The following is a 26,323-nucleotide window of genomic DNA, read 5'->3' on the forward strand; positions in this document are numbered from 1 at the left end:
CAGATTACAGAGATGAGTTCGGACCGAGAATTTAGAATTTTCAAGACGGCGATATCCCTTTTACTTAATGGCATTAGAAAACAAAGGAATACGGATCGACTTGTAAGACCAGGATCATAGTAAGAGAAGCACGGCATCTTATAACAGGTGAGAATCCATGAACACAAAATTCCCTAGCCAAAGCCATCCGTGTGTCACAAGCAACTGTATACAATATAATAAAGAATTATCTCCGTCTAGAAAGCAACACGAATCACGTGTCCACGAGCTACTTTCACGATATATTCGTTCAACGGTTGAGTAGCTCAATAAGCTGTAGCATAAAACTGTTATTCATATTATTTCAAAGAGTTACAGTTCTGAGCTTGTGTATTTCCGTACATTCGGACAGTGGGATTTTGAAAACCTTTGTCCTTCTAAACACTATGGACTATGGAACTTTAGCATAGAGGAAGGATATGTTTTACACATGACAATCCTACAACGGGACTTTTGGGAAGAAAACTACGCTGCATGATTACCTAGATGCAGTACGACCGAGCATGGTTATATGGGCTCTCATGACGTGGTGAAACTCCAAAATCATTTTCATGTAGCACAGTTACCCTTTAGAAAAACACGGCCAACGTAGTCTAAGTTTAGTGGAATAATTCATCTTTGTTATAGAACACGAATTATTGTTTGTAATCAAGTGCAAAGTTACGCAATGAGCTAGCTGTGTGCTGCCAACAGAGGGTATTAAAACCAGGCTTGCCCCTGTGCGACTGGGTGGGAAACCAGGCTTGCCCCTGTGCGACTGGGTGGGCAAGAGCACAAAGTAAGTGAAGCGCAGAACATTTTGGCATTGACATAGAGTACGAAAAAGTAGGCTACGTTTACTGGAATACCTTAATACTGTCACAAAACACAATTAAAGCAGTTTGAATAATCATAAAAAAACGATTTATTTTGAATTTTGCGCAAAGCTACACGAGGGATATATAATTAAGCAGGGTAAAACTAGAGGGAAGGCAGCTAGTCATCAACCATCCACTACCAACTAATGAGCTACTCTTTTGCCAACGAATAGTAGGATTGACTGTCACATTATAATGTCCAGGGCTGAAAGGGCAAGCACGTTTGGCGTGATGGGGATTCGAACCCACAACCCTCAGATCACGAGTCAAGCACCTTATCCAAGTGGCCATGCTATAACTCGGAAAAAAACGAACAAAAATAAATGTGTTTTTTTCATTACTCTTGAGGAAATGTTTTATTAAATTTAACTAAAACCTTTTTAGTTTCAACTCAAATGTTCATTACCAGGTGTCACTCATACTAAAAAAAGTCTCAGCCATGTGATAACAGATATATGTAAGCGAAACAAATATATCACGTGTGAAAATATAGGTTTCTAGCAGTTAAGGCTTAGCAAAGGAGTTACTTTAAAAATTTCTGTAGGTCAGTAAAGAATCAATGTAAATAAAGTTACTAACGACTTATCATAAATCTTGAGCAAAATTTACTATAAATTGCAGGTACAATAATAATAAGTAAGATTTTATTCGTTGTTTTGTAAGCACTCAGAAATTTAAAGTTTTAGTAGTGTAGTTATATCTCGTAAAGAATAGAATTTTTATACTTTTGCATTATAGAAGAATATTATTAGCAATATTCGTAGTTAAATCTTTTTAGCAACGATCTATAAAGGTAAACGAAACGTGATGAGATAGGTATTAGGTAGTATTTCAGTTTTGCTTTTGTTATTTTTTTTCATTTCATGACCGATTAAAATCGAAAACCGATATCGATAAAAGATTTCGTAAAAAAAGTTTGTGTCGGCATAAAAAATGCCCAAACTGTTTTTGTTTTGTTTTAGTCCTAGGTAGTCGTTTATTTAACTCCCCCTTATACTAATCCCTACTGATATTTTGAATAATATTTTCATTCCATCACACTGGTAAATATTTTCAGTAGCATTTATGTATATATGAATGGATGAAGAAAAACGTATTTCTAGAAAACTTTATAGATTTTAAACATTTAAGTGTAAATGTTTGGGCCCAGTTTTACTTCTGACTATGCATTAGTGTTGTAATTCATATGAAGTACACTTGTACTGTACCCTCTCTCCCATAGATGTACAATTTATACCCATGACTTTGAAGGTAAATATTTATACTATTTTCCTCCAAGATGTATATTTTATGCAATAACAACTTGTATTTTTTTAATAATCTGCAAGAAAAATTGCAAAGTTCTTAGTGGATCCCATAGATAACCTTCCTATGATGAATATATAATTCATCAAGGACTTCACAATTCATTTCTTCGCACTGTCAACTACATTGCAACTTTCCTTTTTTATTTGAAAGTAATCGAGTTGCTAACAGCTTCAGCTGTTCTCGAGATATTATCGTGTCTAGTTTATGGTATTAGAAAAACACAAACCGTTCAAATAAATTTCATTACAATCTCCAGGTTTCATCAACTTGTCTGATATTTCAGTGATAACCGAAATGTCAACTAAAACTTCGCTGCAATAACAAACTTCATAAAAAAAATATTTGTTCAAAAGTTTTAGTTTTTATATAAGATGACTTACGGATTAACTTTTTTGACGTACAAGAAAAAGGAAAAATATAAATGCTTAATTTGTAACTTTTATCAAAAAATGCAACAACATTCAAAATAATTAAAAACTAAGTGCATGTTGCTAAATTATATAGATTACTGATGGTGATTCTAAACACTATCTTTTATTTAGATTACTGATGGTGATTCTAAACACTAAATTATATAGATTACTGATGGTGATTCTAAACACTAATTTATTACTGATGGTGATTCTAAACACTAAATTATATAGATTACTGATGGTGATTCTAAACACTAAATTATATAGATTACTGATGGTGATTCTAAACACTAAATTATATAGATTACTGATGGTGATTCTAAACACTATCTTTTATTTAGATTTCATTTTCTGTGGTGAACGTTTCTTGGAAAAAACTTAATGAACTATCATTTAAAGCATTTCTCACAGCGGTATGTCTGTGGACTTACAACACTAGAAAACGGGTTTCGATACTCGTGATGGCCAGAGCGCAGATAGCCCATTGTGTAGTTTTGTGCTTAATTACAAACAAATTAATTTATTTTTGTTTGAGAATTAGGATATTAGTGTAATTTATAAAACGCTACTATTTATGAAGTTAGGAAGGCTGGTATTCTAAAACGTGTAGGAAATACAATAAACTTTCATAAAGTCAATATTTTAAAATGTGTAGAAAAATTAGTATTCCACAGTGCGTTGGAAATCTTAACATGTACACAAGAGAATATGTTAAGGTGTGTAATAAAAAAGTCGGTATCCTACCGTGTGTTAGATAATTTAAAATTTGTACAAAAATTAAAATTTTAAGGTGGACAGAAAAGTTAGTATTCTGAAGTGTTTGAAAAATCTAAATCGTATAGAACAATAAGATGTTCTATAATTTGAGATGTGTTGGAAAATTGGCATTTTAAAGTGTGTTAAGAATGCGAAAATAAAGAAATCAATAGGAAATGTAGGAAGGACAGTATTTATTGAGTGTTTTACAAGTTTAAATCATGTCAGAACGTCAACAATCTTGAAACTTATGGGAAGACCACATAAGAAAATGTGTATAGAAGTTAAATATTCTGACTGTTCGAATGTTATTATCATATGTAGTGTGCAGAAAGCCCATCATTATAACTATTTAGAAAGATAAGTTTTTATATTGAATGATATACAATTATAATTGGTAGTAAAATCAGTATTTAGAAGAATAATTTATGTTGTATAAGAAGGCCGATTTTATATAATGTCGCTGAACGAGTGTGAAAGACATTCTAGAAAGGGTGAAAGTCAATAATGAAAAACGTATTGAGTGTTAATATTCTTGAATGTTTGATAAAGGTTTGGCATTGTATTTGATGTTGATATTCACTTTTCTAAATGTATATGGTTAGTTCTATCATACATAGTCGAGTTATCCAGTTAGATCTTTATCACGGGCAGCCACAACGATGGTAAAGACATAACTGTGTTCTCGGATTTTTACAACATGAAAACCATGTTATATCCTATGAACACCATATATTATGTCCTAATAATGCCATGTACTATATCCTATAAACATAATATTCTATACTTAAGCGGCCCGGCATGGCCAGGTTGGTTAAGGCGTTCGACTCGTAATCTGAGGGTCGCGGGTTCGAATCCCCGTCGCACCAAACATGCTCGCCCTTTCAGCCGTGGGGGCGTTATATGTGATGGTCAATCCCACTATTCGTTAATAAAAGAGTAGCCCAAGATTTGACGGTCAGTGGTGATAACTAGCTGCCTTCCCTCTAGTCTTACACTGCTAAATTAGGGGCGACTAGCGTAGATAGCCCTCTTGTAGCTTTGCGCGAAATTCCAAAAAAGCAAACAAAGAAACTACACGTAAGAAGCATAAAATACTGTCCTATGTATTTCATAACTTTTACCACCTAAGATAGACATTGGAACAGACAGAACAGAAGTCCTATCTCCAATACTGGGGTGGAGCTATGTTCGATAGGTTCAACATCTCCTCAACTCGAATGGTCCCAAATAATTACTAGATATAAAGAAATATATATCATAAAATAAACAGGAAATAAAGTTAAGAGAAAAAGTAGTTAATGTAAGAAATAAAATGTTATTTAACCATTAATTAATAGTTTTTTGATTCACATAATATCTTAGCCCCTTCTGCATTAAATTAAACCTAAGTTGCTGTTCTAAGTTAAAACATTTTCCAGACCCTCCCTCCACAATTTCCGTCTGCCTTTGGCAGACGCATTCCCAGCAAACTTGACCGATTTTCAGCTTTGGCCAATCTGCAAACACACACAATTTTCTTCTGATGCCCATACCCAGTAAAAGTAATATTCATCTGGTTACTTAGTATAATTGTATACGTGATGTCACAAAACTAAGAAATAATTATGATGTATAACAACGTAAAATTCATAACGCCTACATGATGCCCACCTTGATATGAATTCCTGTACGCGATAAGAGAACCTCCCAAAAACGTTTCTGTCTGTATCGTTTACCTCCTCTGAGATCCAAGTACCCACCTATGTGTTTGCCGTAGCTGGCTATCCGTGAAGGTGAGGAAAGGATTCGGGTGGTTGACTGACGTGAGGGACACTACAACACAGGCCTGGCATGGCCAGGTGATTAAAGTATTCGGCTCGTAATCCGAGGGTCGATGATTCGAATCCCTGTCACACCAAACATGCTCACTCTTTTAGCCGTGGGGACGTTATAATGTGACAGTCAATCATACTACTAATTGGCAAAAGAGTAGCCCAAGATTTGGTGGTGGGTGGTGATGACTAGCTATCTTCCCTCTAGCCTTACAATGCTAAGTTAGGGACGGCTATCGCAGATAACCCTTGTGTAATTTTGCGCGAAATTCAAACCAAACCAAACCACTGCAACACACCATCTTGGCCTTGAATTCCTGTAGAAGAATATCCTTCGGGTGTCCCTGCAGCGTTAATAGGCTGACCCTATGGGGCCAAATTCAACCGAGTGCTAGTATCGGACGTCATCAACGCAGACATTGGGTTTGTGCTGGTGTGAGGGCACAGTACCCAAGGAAACCCTAGCATAGCTACGTTGTCCTAGTTTGACAGTGTGGCATGTTCCCTTGTCAGACTTCATGGTAGGTGGAGTCAGTGGGGATTGAATTTTTCTCTTTTTTCCATAAATAATCAAACAAATGATAAGCGAAATAAAAACAATAAGAAGCTTATGTACTTATAATGCTAAAATCCGGGTTCACTTCTCAACAGTGAAAACAACAGATAGTTTACAGTAGCTTTGCTCTAAAATAAAAATAAAAAACACAGGAAAACAACCACGAATGGAAGACTGTTCAACAAACAACGTCTAATACTGTTGCTGTACCTCATTTTTAATTCTTAGTTCATTGTCCAACAAGTCTTTAGGATAAGTGTCTCTTTTTTTCATATGGAAGGGTTAAGAGGGTTTTATAGCTCTCGAAATTCAGAAAAGAATTGCATTCTGGAGACATCTTGATCAAAGTATTTTCACCACAACGTAGTGACTTCATAATGAAATACATCGTGATTTCAACATCATACGTGTTGAGTTTAATCTCATACTACTCTGAATTCTTTAAGAGGAGTAATCACGAGAAAGATTAACATTCGAGTCAGAGATTCTCGCTTTTTTCTTCAAACAAGGTGTTTCAGCTGTCCAGTGTATCTTATCTCGATAAAATGGAATAATTCAGCCTACAAATGTTTTTATTTTAAGTTTACATCACCACGTCTTTCTGGCACTGTCAAAAGAGGTTATTTAGACTGTAAAGTACATCTCAATATTCATAACCCTCTCAGATGTTTTCAGTGTCAGAAGTTGGGACACTATAATATCTTGTCGTGTTACTTTGATATATGGTCGTTGTGGTAGCAAAGACCACAATAACACTGATGGTCAGTTGGACACATATTGTGTTAACTGTACTGGTTTTCAACCCTCATACTTTCGTTCTTGCTCTAAATTAGTGGAGAAAAGGTGGTATGGTGTTTGAGTATCATAAATAACATTTGATACCACAAGACACAGAAACTGATGTTCTCTCTTCCAACTCATACATAAACTGCTGCACTCCATTCCACTACAACATTGACTCCTGAATACCAAAAGCCACTGCAGGCTCAGAAACGGGTTTAGAGTGTCTCCCATAGATATTAAATCCTTCAGAATCAAATGGCTGATTTTCAGGTTCATGTTGACGCCTGGCAAGTCAGACAATGAAACCTGAAGGAATCTATGGTTAAGATCATTTCAAAGGTCGTTTGAGACAAGTTTCAAAGAAAATTAGTGTGAAACTTATCTTCCATCCTCTGATGATCTTACATTCTGATGGCTTCTTATAGTTGATTTAAATGGTAATGCCAACACCCTTGAGGAGTGATTTTCTCACTATTCCCGTATTTCCATCTTTTCCTATGTTTTCTTGGCCATCAAGTTTCTAGCTAACAGAATACTGAAATATTGTTAGCAAGCAGTTTCTATAACTATAATCGACTCTTCACACTTATGGAACTAAAGGTCACTCCTCATTAGTCCAGAAGTGCATCACTTGGGCCCAATGATATTAATTATGAGATACTGTGCTAACTTTTTCCTGCCTTTCTTGCAGCTATTCTGGTTGTTTTAACTGTAATTGGTAGGAAAATGACTTTCCAAGCCATCCCTTTTTTCTATGACTGTAAGTGATCCAAGATATTTTCCATTTATCATCCTATTATTTTAACTAACTGCCTCTAAGATTTTGAAGAGGATGGTTAATGCTAGTCATACTTGGTTCTTTGGATCAAACAACTTTCTCTCGTCTATTCAGTGTAGTTTTCATAGATAAGAGAAACCCTTTTCAAAAAAGGATATCTTTTATCGATCTATATCTATATAGAGATTTGGCATATTACAAAACCACGTTTCTATTGGCAATGTGGTTATTTGCTCATTTTTATTTGTGGCTTTTTAAATGATTAGAAGGAAAGCAAAAGTAATAGAGAAGGATATAAAGTTTAAAAGGTTATAGGTGATTTCTCGACAAGGCATGTGGATAGAATAGTCTGTGGGGTGAATAAGAAGAAAAGAGTTAGATTTGATACTCTGGAGCACAGGTGGAAAAAATAAGTGACAGGGCAAGAGATACAGTTGTGGGACTGGCAACGATGCAGTCTTTTCTATGCCCGTAGGAGCTAACGATATAATGAAGAATAAGTCAGAGGAGTAAATTAATAAGTACAAGGGGTCGATAAAAGTATTTAAAAGATAAAGTCCATAAATTAATTATATACGAGCTACTGCCAAGAATTAATTTTACAGATGAAGTTTTGAGTAAATCACTAGGGGTAATAGGTTAGTCGGTTGGACTTGTTGGATCATTTCAGTGAGAGGTGAGAATTTTTCGAAATGGATAGTTTACTCCTAAGTAGAAAAGGATCTGGCATGTTTACAAGGGCTATTATCTCATTTTTTCTGGAAGATTTAAATTAGGACTAAATGGTTATAAGAGCAAAAATAAACCAAATGAAACAAAATTGAGATGCAGAGGAAAATTTAGGATAGGAAATCGATATGAATGTAGTTATAAAAATAGGCTTAATTGTTATTATTGTAAAGCTATAAGAAATAAAATAGATTACTTTAAGGCACTGCTAACAATAGAATATTTTTATATAATGGGAATAATGAGGCATTGTTAAATGTAGGTGATTTTTACAACAAAATGTGTTTGAAACACATGGTTTTTGCTTATTTAATATGGACAGAGTAGTCAAGAGAGGTGGAAGAGTGGCTTTATATGTAAAGTGCGATTTACATCCTATTGAAATTCAGAATATTAAGAACAACAGCAAGGATAATGAATCTTTTCAGGTTTATGTTGGTGGATACCAATGGAAAAAGCTCTTAGTACGAATTTGTTACACACCACCAAATGAAACTGGTGAAATTAGTGAAAAACTTCAGTGATATTAAGATTCCTGCTGTTAATGAAGTCATAGTTGTGGATGATTTTAATTTTAGACACATTGATTGGGAAATGCTGGAGTCAAACCATGATAGAGAAAGGTTTCTGAAAAATTTTCAGGATAGATTCTTCAACAGTTGGTCAAGTAACTTACTAGATATATTGCTAATTTAAATTTATTATTAACTTCTAATATAGAAATGATTGAAAGGGTAGAAATTGGGGAACACCTAAGTACAAGTAATCATTGCTGTACTAGATTTGATGTTTTGTTGCATGTGGAGACAGAAATAATGATATTTTGATTCCAAATTTCAAAAGTAAACTGAAGAAATACAACAAAAATTATCTGTTTTGAATTGGGCAACTGAGTTATTTGGAGACACTGAACAAATGTGGAAACATTTAAAAAATATTTTTCAATATTCAAAACAAATATATTCCTTAAAAAAAGAAAAGTAAAGCTAAATGAAAAAAATAGATTCACTTACAAAGTGTGTAAGATATAAGATTAAAGGAAAGCATAAAAAATTTGAGGAATTTACACTGAATGGTATTATAAAAGATTTATAAGGTTATAGAAGATCAAGAACTTTGGTCATATAGAAAATTAGGACATCCAAAGAATGTATGAAAAATATTTGTCTGAAAGCATAAGAATTAACAGTAAGGATTTTAAGTACATTAAGGGATAGAGATAATATAGGAAGTCTTGTAACTGATTATTATGGAATAGCTAGTTTATTAAATTCTGCTTTTGCTTCAGTTTTTACTGTTGAAGACTTAAGCAACATTCCTCATCTTGAGCACTTAATAGATGAAAATAAAGTTGAACAACTGCAAACATTCTGACAGTTTTCAAATAAAATTGGAAAGTTTAAAGAATGATAAGGATCCTGGGCTGGATAATATTTCCCCGATGGTTGGAAAGGAGGTCAAGGATTGGATATGCGGGCCACTTGCCACCTTTTCTTGTTGTTGTGTTTTTTTGTAAAACCTTGAATAATGAGCAAGTACCAAAATGTCTTGTCACAATATTAATATCAATGCTATTCCTTACGAAATACCTACTACTATTACAAACAGCCTTTACGTTGATGACTTTTAGACATTTTCTCGATCATCGAATAGGAGTTTTATTAGGTGTCAGTGTCAGACAGCCCTTTGGCAGGGCCACAGTCAACAATTTCATGTTATCATCTAAAGATTTAACGTAATTATTCTAGTTGTAACTGAGATGAAGTTCTTAGGACTTATCTTTGACTTAATCTAACATTTATTTCACACCTTAAGCAGCTTCGTTACAAATGTACAAGGGCACTAAATACCCTCCAAATCCTCTCTTCCACATCCATTTTGAATAAGCATACCTCCATCTGATCAAGGCTGGACTCTGAATCTATGTTCTATAATTCAGTCAGGGACTGTGCCTTGAAGATGTTGAACCCATACATTTGCACAGGGTTTTTCTACACATTTCAAGACCAGAGTTTGCACACCGAGTCCTACGGATCTCTATTTCACCACAGAGAGTTGTAACTTTTTTTGCAATATGTTATTAAGCTCGTATCTTTGTCATAGTATTTTACCTGACACTTGACGCTTTGTATCTTTGTGGGCTCTGTGCTTTTTGGCAATAAGCAGTTTACAATATCTAGGCACAATTAACTAAAATATATCTGACGTTGGATTACACTGCTGAGTCTAATGCTTAGCCCATCCTGCTATAGTTTATTACCATTCCCACTTGTAGTCTTACTTTGAGATATTCGAAGAGGTTGGTTGCTCCTTGTTGGAAGCACTGTCATTTCTTTACTTTTCTTCCGTTTCTATTTTTTATGGATAGTTCGAAACCTGAAGACTGTTCTGCTATGATTTCAAGCAGTTTGGTGATTGTTCACAGGATCTCCTCTACAGATTTTGTATTCACTGCCGAATTGTGTGCAATTTCCTTTTCCTTGAATCATACAGAAAGTAAGCAATACATAAACTGTTATATATAGTAAATCTTTTAGCTCTTTTACCGCCCATAATCGCTTAATGAGGGTTCTCACCCACTCCACTTGAATATAAAGAAATGACTGACACATTTCTCTTCGTCATTCTTGTTTGTCCGTCTAGTTTCCGTAAGGTTTTTGGAGGTGAAGTTATCTCATTTAGTTCATTACTCATCGTTTTCTTCTGAAAGAGACTTATCAGCCAATATGTGGTCTTTGTGACACTCCAGTCACAATTGTCCACGTTTTACTTTCATGCCGTAGTTATGACTGCCAGTGGCAGCATCATTTCTTATTGTGTTTTTTACGAGGTTTATTTTAAACGTTGGTCACTATCATTGACGGTTATGACGCTGTCCAAATTGATTGCGTTTTTAGTAGGTTTTTTACGGGTCTTTGGCCTTTTTAATTCTGTGTCATTGTTTAATCTTGTTTCAAGAAACGATAAACTTTTCACTCTGTTCTCTTTTTTGTTATACTTTTTGTCGCGCGCGCGCGTGTATGTGTGTGTTCTTATAGTAAAGTCACATTAAGTTATCTGCTGAGTCCACCGAGGGAAATCGAACTCCTGATTTTAGCGCTGTAAATCCGTAAACTTACCGCTGTACCAGCGGGGAACTTTTTTGTCGTATCTTACATTCTTTTTTTTATTTCAGTATTAATAACAACTGTTTGGTACAAATTGCCAAAGTACTTTGTGCCAAATACTCCCATCACTAACCAGTCTTCATAACGACAAGTTATCGTGATGTGATATAAAACCTCTAAGCACAAAATTTATGGTGGTCACAAGTTATGCGATGCGCGATGAGCCACTAAACACAAAATTTATTACTTTTACATGATGGTCACAAGTTAACTGATGACTCCGTTCTGAGCCGATTTTCACTCGAAAATATAAAATTTAGTCGTAAAGAGATCAGAATATGACTGTTTCCTCACTTAACTAAACCAACTAAAATGTGATTTTTAAATAGTTTTATCTTACATTAGCGAAAATGACATTGAATTCAAAATATTCATAAAGACGATTATAATTACTAAACTTATATTAATTGTACATGGCATTAACAAACTATTCTAAAACCTTATAATTAGAGAATATAAAGCCTTCCAAACTAGAAAAGTTAAATTAAAATTGCACTTTTCTAAGTGTTCTGTGTATAAGGTTAGATAAAACCGTATTTAATCCATTACTCTGAATCCAAAAGGGCCTAGCGTGGCCTAGAGATCAGCGTCTTATTAACTACATTTGGAGTCCAAAGTTCGAGTCTACAATATCCCAATAAAAACGTTCAGTACTTTCAATTTTGGTTATACTATAAAAGTGACAGTTAATACCGCTATTTAACTAAGAATGGCAGGGTGCTGTTGATTGCCCTCCTTCTGGTCAGTAGCTATATAGTAGAGTCGACTATGCCCAACCCTTCGAATCTATAATTTAACCGTTTAGCCCACGTGTCGCATAAGATGCTATTCACGATGATAAAAACAAACAAATACCTAAATGAAAAGAATCACAAAAGAAATTATTAAGTATTATTAATATAAGACAACTTAACCTTCACCGAGATATCTAGCCAAGCAAAAAATGGAAAAAAAAAAATCTTATCTTGTATCTAAACCAGAAAAGTCAAAATCATTTTGCATCGTGCCTTAACAAACTAAAATAAAATATAATCAAATTTTCTTGTATCCAAAAAGTCTCATATAATCGTATTTACTTTTCACAATAGCTAAAAAAACACCCAAATTAAGCCAGATAATTTAAATTAAAAAAAAACTTTCTTAGTATTAAAATGGAGATTATCCAATATCCTGCTAACCACACACACCAAAGCTGAAGGAAAAACGTTAATCTTCACTTTAAAAAGCTTTTCTTAAACCTCTTTAGTAATTACTTCATCAAGAGATAATAAGCAAAAAACGTAGGTATTCTAACTAAACACGTAAGTGTAGAACGAGCACCGATACAAAGCCATTCCTGAATAAAGTAAGAGATATAAATGAGCTTATTAAAGAACCTACTTTAAATAGAAAATAAGTAAGAAATGCCTTTTGAAAGCAGGATAGATAAAACTTCATTAAATACACCTATGTAAGTAAGCTAATTTAAATTCATCCGATTTTTGAACGATGCTAACTGCGCTACACACCTTATTAATTACTTACCAAAATACATTTGGATGCGATAAAATAAAATCGTCTTTACGCATTAGTTTAATTAAAGAAGACAGAAATAAAATTTAGTTACTGTATAAAATCAATTAGACAGAAGATTTCTGTACTTAAGGAATTATATGAAGAAACTGGTTTTATTAAGAAGCTCAGAGGTACAGTAAATTATATTAAATGCTTTTTAATCCTTCCACTTTATTATAGTCCACATCACTATGTCCAGTAATGCTCTATATGACAGATGTGCATCTTGAAAATTGCCCTACATCATCGTTTACATTACAATAGGTTCTGTCGTTAAGATTTCATGGTCAAAGAGCACCACTATACTCTGCCAACAGTCCGATCAGAGAAATTCACAGGGACCGCGTCCGACAGCATAAATGATGTTTTTATATGGGAAATTATGAATATCCCGTTTCATTCTCAAGCTGTTTGAGGTGTGATGTTTCTCCTGTTTGAGGTATGGAAACGTTGAATGGAGATACGTGTGTAGTATTAACTTGTTTCATTGTTTCAAACGGAGATTCTTCTTAGTTATGTTGTATACTGTTGCCTGGAACACACAGACTCCACTTGCTACTGACCTTTGTGTAAGCGGATTCTCGCCTATCACACTTCGCTTACCACGGCTGGTGTATACAATATGTTGCAGATTTTTCATGATGATCCTTGTGCCTCAATTTGATCTATATTCCTCTATTTTCAAATGTCATTAAATACACAGGATAGCTCTTTCTTGGAGTTTCTTTGATCTGAGTGTATCAGTATTTTGGGTCATAAATGGCCACACCACACAGTATCAAAATGTACTTCTAATACACTCTGTTTTACAAGTCCTCCACAAATGGCTCAGCAGTATGTCTGCAGGCTTACACTGTTAGAAATCGGGTTTAGATACCCATGGTGAGAAGAGCACAGATAACCCGTTATGTAGCTTTGAGCTTATTTCTAAATAATCAACCGTTTCACAGTGACTTTATTTCGGCTGAGGTTATTACATAACTTATTGATTTAATATGCAAAATGTTTTTAATATAACGTACTCAACTCACTGTAAGCGACCCAAAGAAAAAAGATGCAAAATTAACTTAAGTATCACAAAAACGGTAAAACCTATCATTATATCTCATAGAAAATAATTTATAACTAATCTGACTAAATATCTCAGGGACGTCGGAGCAAAATTAACCTTATTAATTATCTCAGAAAAGACGAAGCAAAACTAAGTTCACTAAGTTTCTTACAGGATAAAATAACGAGAACCACCCTAATAATTAAAATATATATATATTTACATGTATATACATATATAACCTCAGAAACAAAACCGTCTTTTAGCTATGGAAAGGCCCGGCATGGCCAGGTGGGTTAAGGCGTTCGACTCGTAATCTGAGTGTCGCGGGTTCGAATCCCGGTCGCACCAAACATGTTCGCTCTTTCAGCTGTGGGGGTGTTATAATGTGACGGTCAATCCCACTATTCGTTGGTAAAAGAGTAGTCCAAGAGTTGGCGGTGGGTGGTGATGACTAGCTGCCTTCCCTCTAGTCTTACACTGCTAAATTAGGGACGGCTAGCACAGATAGCCCTTGAGTAGCTTTGTGCGAAATTCAAAAACAAACAAATAAGCTATGGAAAAGTAACGATACTACTAGAGGGGGAAATTACTAATGTATCTTTAAACATAAAATTACACATTAGGCCAATATAAACACCACAGTTCTCTTCAATACACTTTCCTAAACTATTTATCTACATTTTTTTAGTCCATTATATTATTGGATGTGAGGTCCCTCATAACGTATAAATAACGCATGAAATGTAAACAAACATAACATCAGTATTGTAATTAATCTTGCTAATTGCTACCAAGTTTCTCTTTTAGAACCATAACTAAAATAGGCAAATAAAGTATTTCCTCACTGTGCACCATAACAGAGAAAGAAACAAAAACCTATCACTTCATACAAATACCTTAACCACAGAAAATAAATCTCCCTTGTCTAAATACCTTCTGTAATTTAATACTATGATTAGAAAGCATAATTTATAGAATCTCTTTTAGAAGGCAATGTAAACAAAGATGGAAAGAAAAAAACTCTTTCAGGCGACAAAATTATGTAGGTATCTCTTACAAAAGTGGAAATCAGTTTCATTTAAATGGGCTGAATATAGCCTAATAGTTAACCGGTCAAAGTTTCACGTTCCACTACCAAAGTAAAAATATCGCTCTCCACACTTTGGATTATGGGTGCGTTTAAGAGGGACGGGCAAATCCTACTTTATGAGACAAGAACCACCCAAAAACTGGAAATAAGCGCTGTTGTCTAAATGTCTTTCCTCTAGTCAATCAATGCAAAATTAGCGCTTAACGACTAATGCATAAAGTCATTGTGTAACTTTAAGCAGAATTTAACAAGAATTATCTTTCGTAAATTGGGCAGCTGAGTTGGAGACACAGAGCAATATTCCAAGCAACTCTATTCCATACAAAAGGAAAAGGTTAACTACAAGTAAAAAACAGGTTGACTCAAAGGGTATAAGAGATAAAATTAAAGAAAAACATCAAACATTAAAGAATTTAAATTAACTGGTATTATAGAATACTGAGAAGGTTATACAAAAATCAAGAAATTTGGTCAAAGAGGACATTAATACATTCTTTTGGATGTATGACAAAATTGACTGAAAACAAATATTAACAGTAAAGATTTTTAAAGTACATTAGAGATTAACAAAATATTAGTATGGGGGAATAGGACTCTAGAAGGATAACAAAGGAAAGCTAGTATCTGATGATTATGATTCTACTTTTCTCTTCAGCTTTTACTAATGAAAACTTAAGCAGTATTCCTCATTTCCAACAACTGATAAATGAAAATAAAGTTGAACAAGACAGTCACATAAATTCTGAGTTTGCTAAAATAAAATTGGAAAGTTTAAAAAGTAAGGTTCCTAGCCCAGATGATATTTCATCAAGACTTTTAAAGGAGGTCAAGGATTGGATATGTGAGCTATTTGCCATAAGTTCTTCAATTATTGAATAGTGCATAAATACCAACAGATCGGAAATTAGCAAATGTCACTCCTATGTGCAAGAGAGGTAACAGAAGTTATCACAATAGATATAGGCTTATTAGTGTTACATCTAGAATGTGAGAAACGTTTTGGAAAGTCTCATAAAAGATACTCTGAAAGTCATTTAACAAAGTTTATAATTTTATTGTATAGTCAACATGGTTATATTAGAGAAAATCTTGCTTTAAAAATATTAATGGATATGTTGATGAGAGAAAGGAAGCACATTGGGTGTATCTGGATTTTCAGAAGGAATTTATTTGACAAAGTGCTACAAAAATGGCCTGTAGAGAAATTTATCTTTGTAGGTGTGGGAGTTAAGTTAACTAATTGGATAGATGAGTGATTTGATGGAAGAAAGCAGAGGGTTGTAATACATAGAGTTCAGTCAAACTGGACTAATGTTGCAAGTGTTGTAACACAGGGCTCAGTCTTAGAACCTTTGTTCTTTAAAATTTACCTAAATAACATAGGTGAAGGAATGGTCAGTAACTTATTTAATTTGCTGAAGATATTTAGTTTTTGGATGTTGCTAGTTTACAAAAAGATTTAGATCATATAGTGGTTTGGCAAATAAATTGAAAATAAGTTTTAATTGTGAAATAAATACAAGATATTGCCTGTGGGTTATCATAATTTTAATTATCAGTGTAATTTGGAAGCGAATAACCTTTAGAGTGTTATGAAAGAAAAATAACTCTTGGTGTAATGACTGATCAGTCTCTTAAGCCATTCAAGAATTGTGCTGTTGCTAGTAATAGGTGATAGGGAAATTTAAGTTGTGCCAAGAGAAATACTGAATACAAGCCTAAAGAGGTTATAATATTGTATATGTCACTAGTTAGGTCACATTTTGAGTATTGTACCTTTAAAAGGCATTGAATAGTTGGAAAGAGTTCAGAGTTGGGTTATTAAAATGGTACCTGGGATGGAGGTGTTGTCATATGAGGAGAGATCAAGATACTTAAGATTGTTAAAGGGGATCTTATTCAAGTGTTTAAGATTATAAAAAGAATTCATGATGTAGATGCATCAATATTTTTCATACTTAACAGCGAGAACTATTGAACTATGGGACATAAATATAAATTTAGGCAAGGTATAAGCTGTCTTTAGTTTAAACAATATTTCAAGTAGGGTGGTCGGTCTATGGAATACGTTTACTTCGCATGTTGTGGAAGATGTAAATTTGTATGAATTCAAAAGAAAGATTGAAAGATATATGAATCATAAGAATATGTTTTGATTTCTTTTTCTTTTATTTAATCATTTTAGCTTGGGTAGGAGAATAAGGCAGCCGAAATGGACAAGCACATTCCTTGTTGCCTTAAACATTATATTATGTTATACTGGTACAATAAGCTCATTAACTACCTATGTTAATCAGTGAAAATAAAAACTGAGTGTTATAATTAGAGTTAAAGCTAAAATATTCTCTAATCCAAGTAGTTGAACTAGATAAAATGAATTACAGTAAAGATTAACATTATCTTTCTTAATCATTTTTTTGTTTAAATAGAGTACAAGAAAACAATCTAAATCTTCCTTCTGTTACGTTTTTTTTAATTAAGCAAAAAGGTAGACGATGGTCTATTAGTGAACCACCACGGATATCGAAACTCGATTTTTAACGTTGTAAATCCTCAGACATTCTGCTGTCCAGTGTGGGAGAGGGCCTTCTGTTAGGCTTAACCAGAGAAGGTAAATCAGAGAAGCACTTTATCAAAAGAAGAAAGAAAAGAGAAAATCACATTTAAGATATCATCCTCCATTTTGTTTTGGCACTTTAACCATTAAATGAAAAAAGTTCGTAATTTACGTGCAGTAGCAACATAGTATAAGTCTTATATTGTAACCTACTTTTTTAAGCATCTTAACTTATGGAGTATTTTTTTTAAGGTGAGAATTTTAATCAGGTCACAGAAGATAAATTCTTCTCTAAATGTGTCGTTTGTGGCTTAATGGATCAACGCATCCATACTGTTGAATGGAGGATTCATTATTTGCATCCTGCTAGTGCAAAAATCCACCATCCATTTTAAGGCCCGTGTTATCTATAAGAATGGCAGTAAAAATCACACTATTCTATCACACAAGGATAGCCATAACTTTGGCAGGTGCTGTAAAACAATTTGATCATAAAGAATAAAACTACCTGCAACTAATAAAAACTTCAAGAGAAAAATCAAAGTTCATTTTAACTAAATCCAAGAATTAGAGGAAATTATACAAATCTTTATTTACCTAAATAATTTACCCATAGATGGAAAGGGGAAGGTACGTTTTGCTTTAGTTGAGTACCAAAGCAACATCGAGACTGAACAAGCACTGTAACTATACAGAAATAAAAAGCTAATCATTGTGAAGTACCGTAGTTATAAAAACTTAATATGGAATAAACATCCTTGCTTGTTACGAGAAAGTACCACTTTATAAAGGTATGTAAAATGTAACAGATACATAAAATATCCTCATTGTGAGCCACATTTTTTATTGTGAAAAATAACCCCTACTCTCTACGGATAAAATGTGAGACTTGTGTTTCCAGCAGGCTGGTGTAAAGAATAAAAATTAGACATTATTATGGTGTAATAATAATGTAATGTACACATTTCTACATCTTTACGTCATATCCCCTAATGATCTGATAACCCTCCAAGTGTGGGTGGCTATGTAGTTCGGGACAAAATGATAAAAATACCTATAACTGAGTACCTTAATTAGAGATAATGAGAAAATCTCCTTTGGTGGAGTACCATAACTAGACTGAAAAGGATAAAGTCTCCTTTGTCGAGCACTCATTACAATGAAACAACGACATAAAAACCTCTCCTAACTAAAATATATATATTACTCAATACTGAGAGTTGTTGCAGTTAGCAGTCGCGAAAGATTTCTTGGATTTTATGGAAGGTTACAGACAATGTTATTATGGCTGCGGATGTTTCCACGTGGGTTGTCCAGTCACGTTCTTTATAACAAATGACACTGAAAATTATGGTAGGTTGTCAAGACGCCAGTTGTTTAAAAACGTGCTGCAAGAACTGTCCTTGTTAAATAATAAATTTTAACTCTAACGTTAGGTTAAAAAACATTTCTAAAAACTTATGTAAACCCCTTATTAAATAAATCTTACAGTAAAACAAGGCGTTTTCTTCCTGATCAAAAGGTAAGATAACTTTATAGATTAATTCTAAAGAGTCTTTTTTAAATTAATATAGAACAAAATAACTGAAAGTGCTTAAGATCATACATCAATATATAATAAATACAAAACATTTAATGAAAAGAATGCATTGAATAATTAGCTGTTCGCGATATTTTTGGCGGTAATTTTTGTCACATTTCATATAATTCTCTGACAGGGAGCAATGTTAGGGAGAAACCAGCTGCGATGGCTTACACTGACTTTTTCTGAGAATTATACTGCCTTTATTCAATAAAGAATCACGTTATTATTATTATTATATTCTATAGAATTAATACATTCCAATTTCATTTATATCCCGCAGTCAAAATAACACTTACCCCAACTGCATCTATGACTTTATACCAGTCAATATGTGGTGAAAAATGCGAAATACCAAAGTTCCTTTTAGATAACACTCACGCTTTCTTTAAATGTTTTGTATGTTGCATTCTTTAAGATAAAATAATTATAGAAATTTCCTGATTTTGCAATTATCGTGACTTCCTAAACCAGTTTCTTTCTTTAATACTTATATATTTAACCGAAGATAGAAAATTAACTAATATTATGTCTCTGACAGAAGTCAAAATATGTCTCATGTCGACACGAGAATTATTAGCAAACTTATACAAAGAAACTAACGCTTCAGAATATTTTAGATCAGGGTTCCCAAACATTCTTTAGTTGTCGACTCCTTGACGAACTTATAAAACTGTCTTCGACCTCCAAATTTTTAGAATGTAAATTATAAATGAAACTTCATATTCAAGTAACTTCAATATATAATCAACTTTTATTAATTTTAATATAATAGTTACGAAACATAAAATGTAAAAAAGAATGAAGCTTTAATTTTCACTCGCTGTTACCACTAGATATGGAGCGAATAGTTACTTAAACCAACCTTATCCTAGGGGCTTTATTCACCCCATGTGCAGTCTCATCCACACATACCGTCTTAAGAAACCTGTTCCAGAGAATTGAAAAAGGGACACATTCCCGGTACTGTAATTTCTATTTTATTGTAGGAGTTTGTGAAATTCTTATTTTTTTTATGATTGTGGCTCAATTATTATTTCTTTCTATCATTTAGTTTATCTATGAATTGTTAGTTGCATTAAAGTGTCAACAAAAATTCTAATCATTTGTATTTTGAGTAAATATATATATGATGAAATTGACACCAGCTTTTCTTGCTGTGACGCCCACGTACAATTAATTGTTTGTTTGTTTTTTATTTAACGTAAAGCTATTCGAGGGCTTTCTGCGATAGCCGTCCCTAATTTAGCAGTGTAAGACTAGAGGGAAGGCAGCTAATCTTCGCCACCCACCGCAACCTCTTGGGCTACTCTTTTACCAACGAATTGTGCGATTAACTGCACATTATAATGCTCCCACAGCTGAAAGGGCAAGCATTTTTGGTGCGACCGAGATTCGAACCCGCGACCCTCGGATTAGGAGTCGAACGCCTTAACCCACCTGGCCATGCCGGGGTAATATCGAAAGGTACTTTTACCTGGCTATACAGTTTGCGGCTTTGTTTTTATTGTTGTTTTTTCTTACTATTTTTTTTCCTGGTTCCATTATTTGAAATAATGTTCTTATTTATTATATACATTGTATTGTTAATTAACATTAGTGTCAAACTCTGGTCGGGCACGTCTTTATTAACTGTATTTTGGTAAATGTTCAATATATTTCAAAATGTTCTTATAGTTAAATAAATTACTTTTTGTTGTTGTTGTTATTGAGCCCTGTATGAAGCGGCATGTTTATTTTAGATCGCTACATGTTTCTATTTAAGCTGTTAGTCTTCAGAATTCATATTTCAAAAAATTTATATATTTTATATATTTGTCTTTTTATATTTTACAGGTTTGTTGCTTTTGAATTTCGCGTAAAGCTACAAGAGGACTACCTGCACGAGCCGTCCCTGAATTTGGCAGTAACAGACAAGAACGAATGTGGCTAGACATCACCCCCTACCGCCAACTCTTGGGCTATTCTTTTACCAAAGAATAGTAAAATCGACCGTCACATTATAACGCTTTTACAACTGAAAGGGCAAGCAGATTTGGTGGGACGTGAATTCGAATACGACCCGTAAATTACGAGTCGGTACTCTAACCAATTGTACAAATTGTAATTAATTAACTAATAATTACTATTTGTAAGCCTATTTTAAAGAATATGGAGTAAATATTCTTTATAGTTTTTAAATTCCTAATAAACTTATTATCGGATCAAAAATCATTTCTAACATGTAAGACGAAGAAAACAGCAACATAAATAGCATAATACTGTAATTAATTGAACATTTAGCAAAAAATAAATTCATGTAAGGTCAACCACAGTACATGTAAACATTTTCAGTTTATTTCAGAATTTCTCGCAAAGCTGGCATATGTGTATACAACTGTTCCTACTTTTCAACTGATAGATTAGAGTCAGGGGAGATAGACAACAGCATGCACCACTTATACTTAGACTAGTCTTGTCTGATCGAATAGTAAAGTTTTCTCTTCCAGCTTATAGTGCATCCACAAGCCCAAAGTGCGGATCGCGTTTTTGTGACAATAGGACGCAAACTGCAGATCCTTGAAGTCAGAGTCAAGACATGCTAAGTACTCCAATAAACCCGACTCGTGTGTAGACAATAATGGAAAACATTAAACTATATTATAAAACAAAAAGAAAATAAATATTATGATATCAAAATATTGCATTAGAAATACTAAGAAATCAGACAGGCCCAAACATCAGATAAATCACGAAAAGAAAAAAGAGAAAGAGAGGGCAAGAGAAACCCGTTAACCTGGATGACAGAACATCAATTCTGTTAGGAATTAATATTATGGAGTTAAACTTTTGTACTTTGTGAATTTCAAAATGACACATAAAACTCAGTTCTATTAAATAATTAATGTTTAAAGAATGATATTAATTACATTATATCAAGGGAATAATTTCAGCAACATGGTGTTCGTGCTCATGAGCGAGAAATGGAAATTTATTTCCACAGAAAATGTTCACCACAAGACACATAACATTGTTACTAGGACTAAAAGTAGGAAATAATTCTTCACACCATAAAATCCCTAAAGAGGAAAGACGGCTCCAACGGAAGAACTAAAATGTATATATCCACAGAAGAACTAAACAAACACGACATCAACGCTACAAAAACTTATCACTGCATTCACAATAATAAATGGATATACTTTTGTGAAATGATACCAGTAGATATTGTTTGTTTTTTTTAAATTCCATGCAAATCTAAATGAGAGTTAGATGCGCTAGCCGTCCTTAATTTAGCAGTGTAAGACTAGAGGAAAGACAGCTACCGATCACCACTCGCCGCCAACTATTGGACTACTCTTTTACCAAAGAATAGTAAGATCGACCAGCAACATTTTAACGCCCCCACTGCTGAAAGGACGAGCATGTTTAGTATGGCAGGGATTCAAACGCGTGATCCTCAGGTAACGAGTCGATCACCCAACCAACTGGTCATGCCGAGGTAGTACCAGTGGGTAAGAGGAAAATCATGTTAAAGGTCTTGTAGTTATAATAAACCTTTATTATAACGCATGATATATAGGGTTGAAGGAAAATATAATGATATATATTTATTTGACGTATAACGAATAAGCCAAAAAGTAATAACGAATAATATATTTGTACCTGCCGCTCTAGTAACAAAAATATATACTGTCGTCACACTTCAAATGAGACCCGGCATGGCCAGTAGGTTAAGGCACTCGACTCGTAATCCGGGGGTCGCGGATTTGAATTCTTGTCACACCAAACATGCTCGCCCTCCCAGCCGTGGGGGCGTTATAATGTTACGGTCAATCCCACTATTCGTTGGTAAAAGAGTAGCCCAAGAATCAATGGTGGGTGGTGACGACTAGCTACCTTCCCTCTAATCTTACACTGCTAAATTAGGGATGACTAGCGCAGATAGCCCTTGTGTAGCTCTGCGCGAAATGAGAAAATAAAAGCATACCACTTCAAATGGAATAATGAGAATTAATCATAAAAAGATGACTGTTGAATTCTAAAAAGAAACTACTATAACAGCATGGAAGACGTCAGGAAAATGGCTGCCAACGAGGGAGTAAAAGGAAGCTCTTCTATGACTCCTACATTTTTAAAAAAGATATTTTTTCAAAACTCTTAAAACAAGGTTCCTAATGAGAAACGTTCAAAACAAAATATTGACTCTTTTACGATGGATTAAAATTACTTATAAAAAAACATATTCAAAAAAAGAATGTTAACTTGATACACTGGTGAATTAAAAGGAAAAGAAATAATACCTGAATGACGAATAATGGAAGCTATACTTACAATATCGGTTAGGCTTAGTGTTTTATGTCCAAACTTTATATTGGATGCTAAATGTTAATTTCAAGGTCAGTTTTTCTATCTTTCCTCTTGATGTAATGTATTTTATTATTTCTTGCTGCTTTTTAATATTTTTTTTTATTTCGTAATTTCTCAGTTTTTCATATTTAATTTCGTTTTATTGTGAGCAACCACCTTTTCACATCTAGCTGCTGAAAGCAAAAGATGTTAAAGATGTGAGACGTTCTAGACTATAGCACCAACATCTGTTCAATATAATAATTTTTAATCATTTAAGGCCTGAAAAGTTGAGGTTAAACTGGATAGACATGTAGTCCCTAAGTAATTTGGGCCTTTATTCCGGCAGTACCTTTAACAACCAGGGAATATTACATGATGACCCACCTCGTGATTTGTGTCCGGGTGTTAAATGTTTGTATTGTGGCTGTGATATTTTTATCTTTTGTCCGATGAATTTACAATTAATTAATTATATATTATATATAATTATGGTAAAATTATGCTTCCGTTATCATTTCTCTTGGCATCATTAAGACACAGTAGATAATGTCTAGGGCAAAAGCGCCCAAATGCAACTAAGGTGAATCATTCAAAGCTTAAGAGTTGAGTGCTTGAACCCACGACGTCTCAATTCCAACTGCCTTTCACTGTCTGCAGCCAGTTGTGAGAGGCAATTACCCTTAATATTTAGAAACAGCTTTAACATAGAATTAAACCAACCCGAAAATATTCTACAAAGTGAAAGTCTCAACCTTTGCCCTTGTAACTGATGTTATAAAAAATAATAAACTTATAGTAGAAGTAAGCCACCCTAGGTAGATGCCTGATAGATGAAATATCCCCAACGCTTTTGAATGGTAATACCCACAGACATTATCTTATATGACTTAAGTATCACAACAAGAAATGATAATTTTAAATATTATATTGTTCATATTAAGCTCATTATTGTTTCTTAGCGTTTATTTTAATCTCCTATTAATGATTAACGTGTTGTATTGCAGTAGGTATATTGATATAGGTATACGAGAAAGAGAGAGAAATATATATGAACTATATAGACTAAGAGAAGCAACGCTTATTAATTATAAACAATAAAAATACTCTTTTGTTGATTATTTATCTTAAATTTAAAACCACGGAATATGAAGGAGTTTCTTTTATTGACTGTGTACCTCACACATAAAGATAAATGCAAGAAGAAGGCTTTTTTTTTTACTGGTTTCACGCCCCACGCATAAAAGTATACATATGAAGAAATGTATTCTTTTAATTATGCACTTCACATACAAAGGAACAGATAACATATAGGTTCATATCTTGCTGATTATTCATCTCAAATATAAAAATATGAATATGAAGAAATTTTTATTTAATTACAAATCTTACCTTTTTACTCACTTTACAAATCTTTCATGAAAGTACAGAAAAAGGTGGCATTTTACTGACTTCGTATAGAGCCACAAAAACTTAAACACAAAGAGTACCTTTTGGTAACGGTATGACAACATAGTAGAATAGACAATTATACAGACTGTTGAATATCATGCTACTACTGTCTTTAAACTTCATAAATATAAATATAAGTGTCAAAAAATAACTGACTTTCTTTCTAGATACTTCACACCGATTAAAATCATAGATAATATGTACTTGTTTCTGACTAAATACTTGAAATGTAGGTGTGTAGACAAGAAATCTCTTAAAAGCTGTCAAACACAAACGTATAGGCAAGGAAACGTGCGTTTTCATTATATCAGTCAAGCATAGAAATACAAACCATGAAAATATATTTTACTAACTACGTCAAAAATAAATGTTTTTTCAAATGACTTTACAAATTACACACAAACAAGTACACACAAAACATAATATCTTTAAGATCATATGACTGAAAAAAATAGAAAAACAGACACCATATAAACACATATACTTCAAAGTATCTTTCGTTGTGTCTATACCTTTACACATGGAAGTACAGATACCAAAGGTTCGTTTGCTAACCATATGCATCACACCTAGAAGTGTGGGGAAGGAAAAGCATCTTTTATTGACTTTCTTTACGTGACATATGGAAACAAGTCATAAAAGTATATTTTGCTGACTATTGCCCGAGACAGAAAAATAGCTAAGGAAAATGGCTTTTATTGGTCATGTGAAAATATAAAGATGAAAATGAAATTATGTTGATTATATACCTCACACTTTTAAAAATAGTAAAGTGGAAAATTACCTTTGTTAACATTATACCTCGCATATGGAATCACGCATAAATAAGTTAGATCTTACTAATCACACTTCTTTCACGCATAAGTACAGTTATATACTTTCCCATATTAAAGTAAAACAAACGAATAAGTACCTTCTACTGACTTTAAATCTTACACAAACAAACACAGTCAACAGACTTTACTGACTAGATACTCCGATCTGAGAACGATATTTCTAGACTTAAATAAAGTGCTAGAAAACATTAAACAAACATCATTACCAGCTCCTCCAAACATCGCCGTTTGAGCCGATCCTGCAGCAAGTAGAAACGCCGAGACCTAGATTCAGACACTGAGAACTTGCATTCCTATGAACAACTTAAGGTCTCTCTTCCATCAACTGCGTCCACCCAAAAATCATATAATCGATTACTTGCTCGCTTGCGTAGAGAGTACGGAGCAGTACTTTCCTCGTGTACCAATCAACTTCCACTATATCTACATATACAAAACCGTACACTTGTAGTGTACAAGTCTACTCCGTTGACTGTACGCATGCACTCAAGACTGCACAACAACCATGTGTTTCTGAGATATCTGGCAGCTAATTATTGTGTATATATTCAAGCAAATTTCAACTTCGGTGAATAAATAGTCTTTTTATTTCAGGATACAGGAAAATGTGCTGTAGAAACTTTTTTTATAATTGAAACATAATTTTTTTTTACCTAGCTGTATCCAAGG

The 26,323-nt window shown here is 33.6% G+C and overlaps 1 protein-coding gene across 1 annotated transcript in view; it reads right to left on the bottom strand.

Moving 5' to 3' along the window:
* The window catches only part of LOC143255695 (Kv channel-interacting protein 4-like), a 107,447-nt gene extending 81,384 nt beyond the window's left edge, over window positions 1-26,063 (bottom strand). The window contains exon 1 of the mRNA XM_076511755.1: window positions 25,861-26,063. Within this exon, the coding sequence (XP_076367870.1) occupies window positions 25,861-25,876 (16 nt within the window). The 5' untranslated portion in view covers window positions 25,877-26,063. The remainder of the gene's footprint in view (window positions 1-25,860) is intronic.
* Between the last annotated feature and the right edge of the window lie 260 nt (window positions 26,064-26,323).

This window comes from Tachypleus tridentatus, chromosome 7 (assembly GCF_004210375.1).
Source record: "Tachypleus tridentatus isolate NWPU-2018 chromosome 7, ASM421037v1, whole genome shotgun sequence".
NCBI lineage: Eukaryota > Metazoa > Arthropoda > Merostomata > Xiphosura > Limulidae > Tachypleus > Tachypleus tridentatus.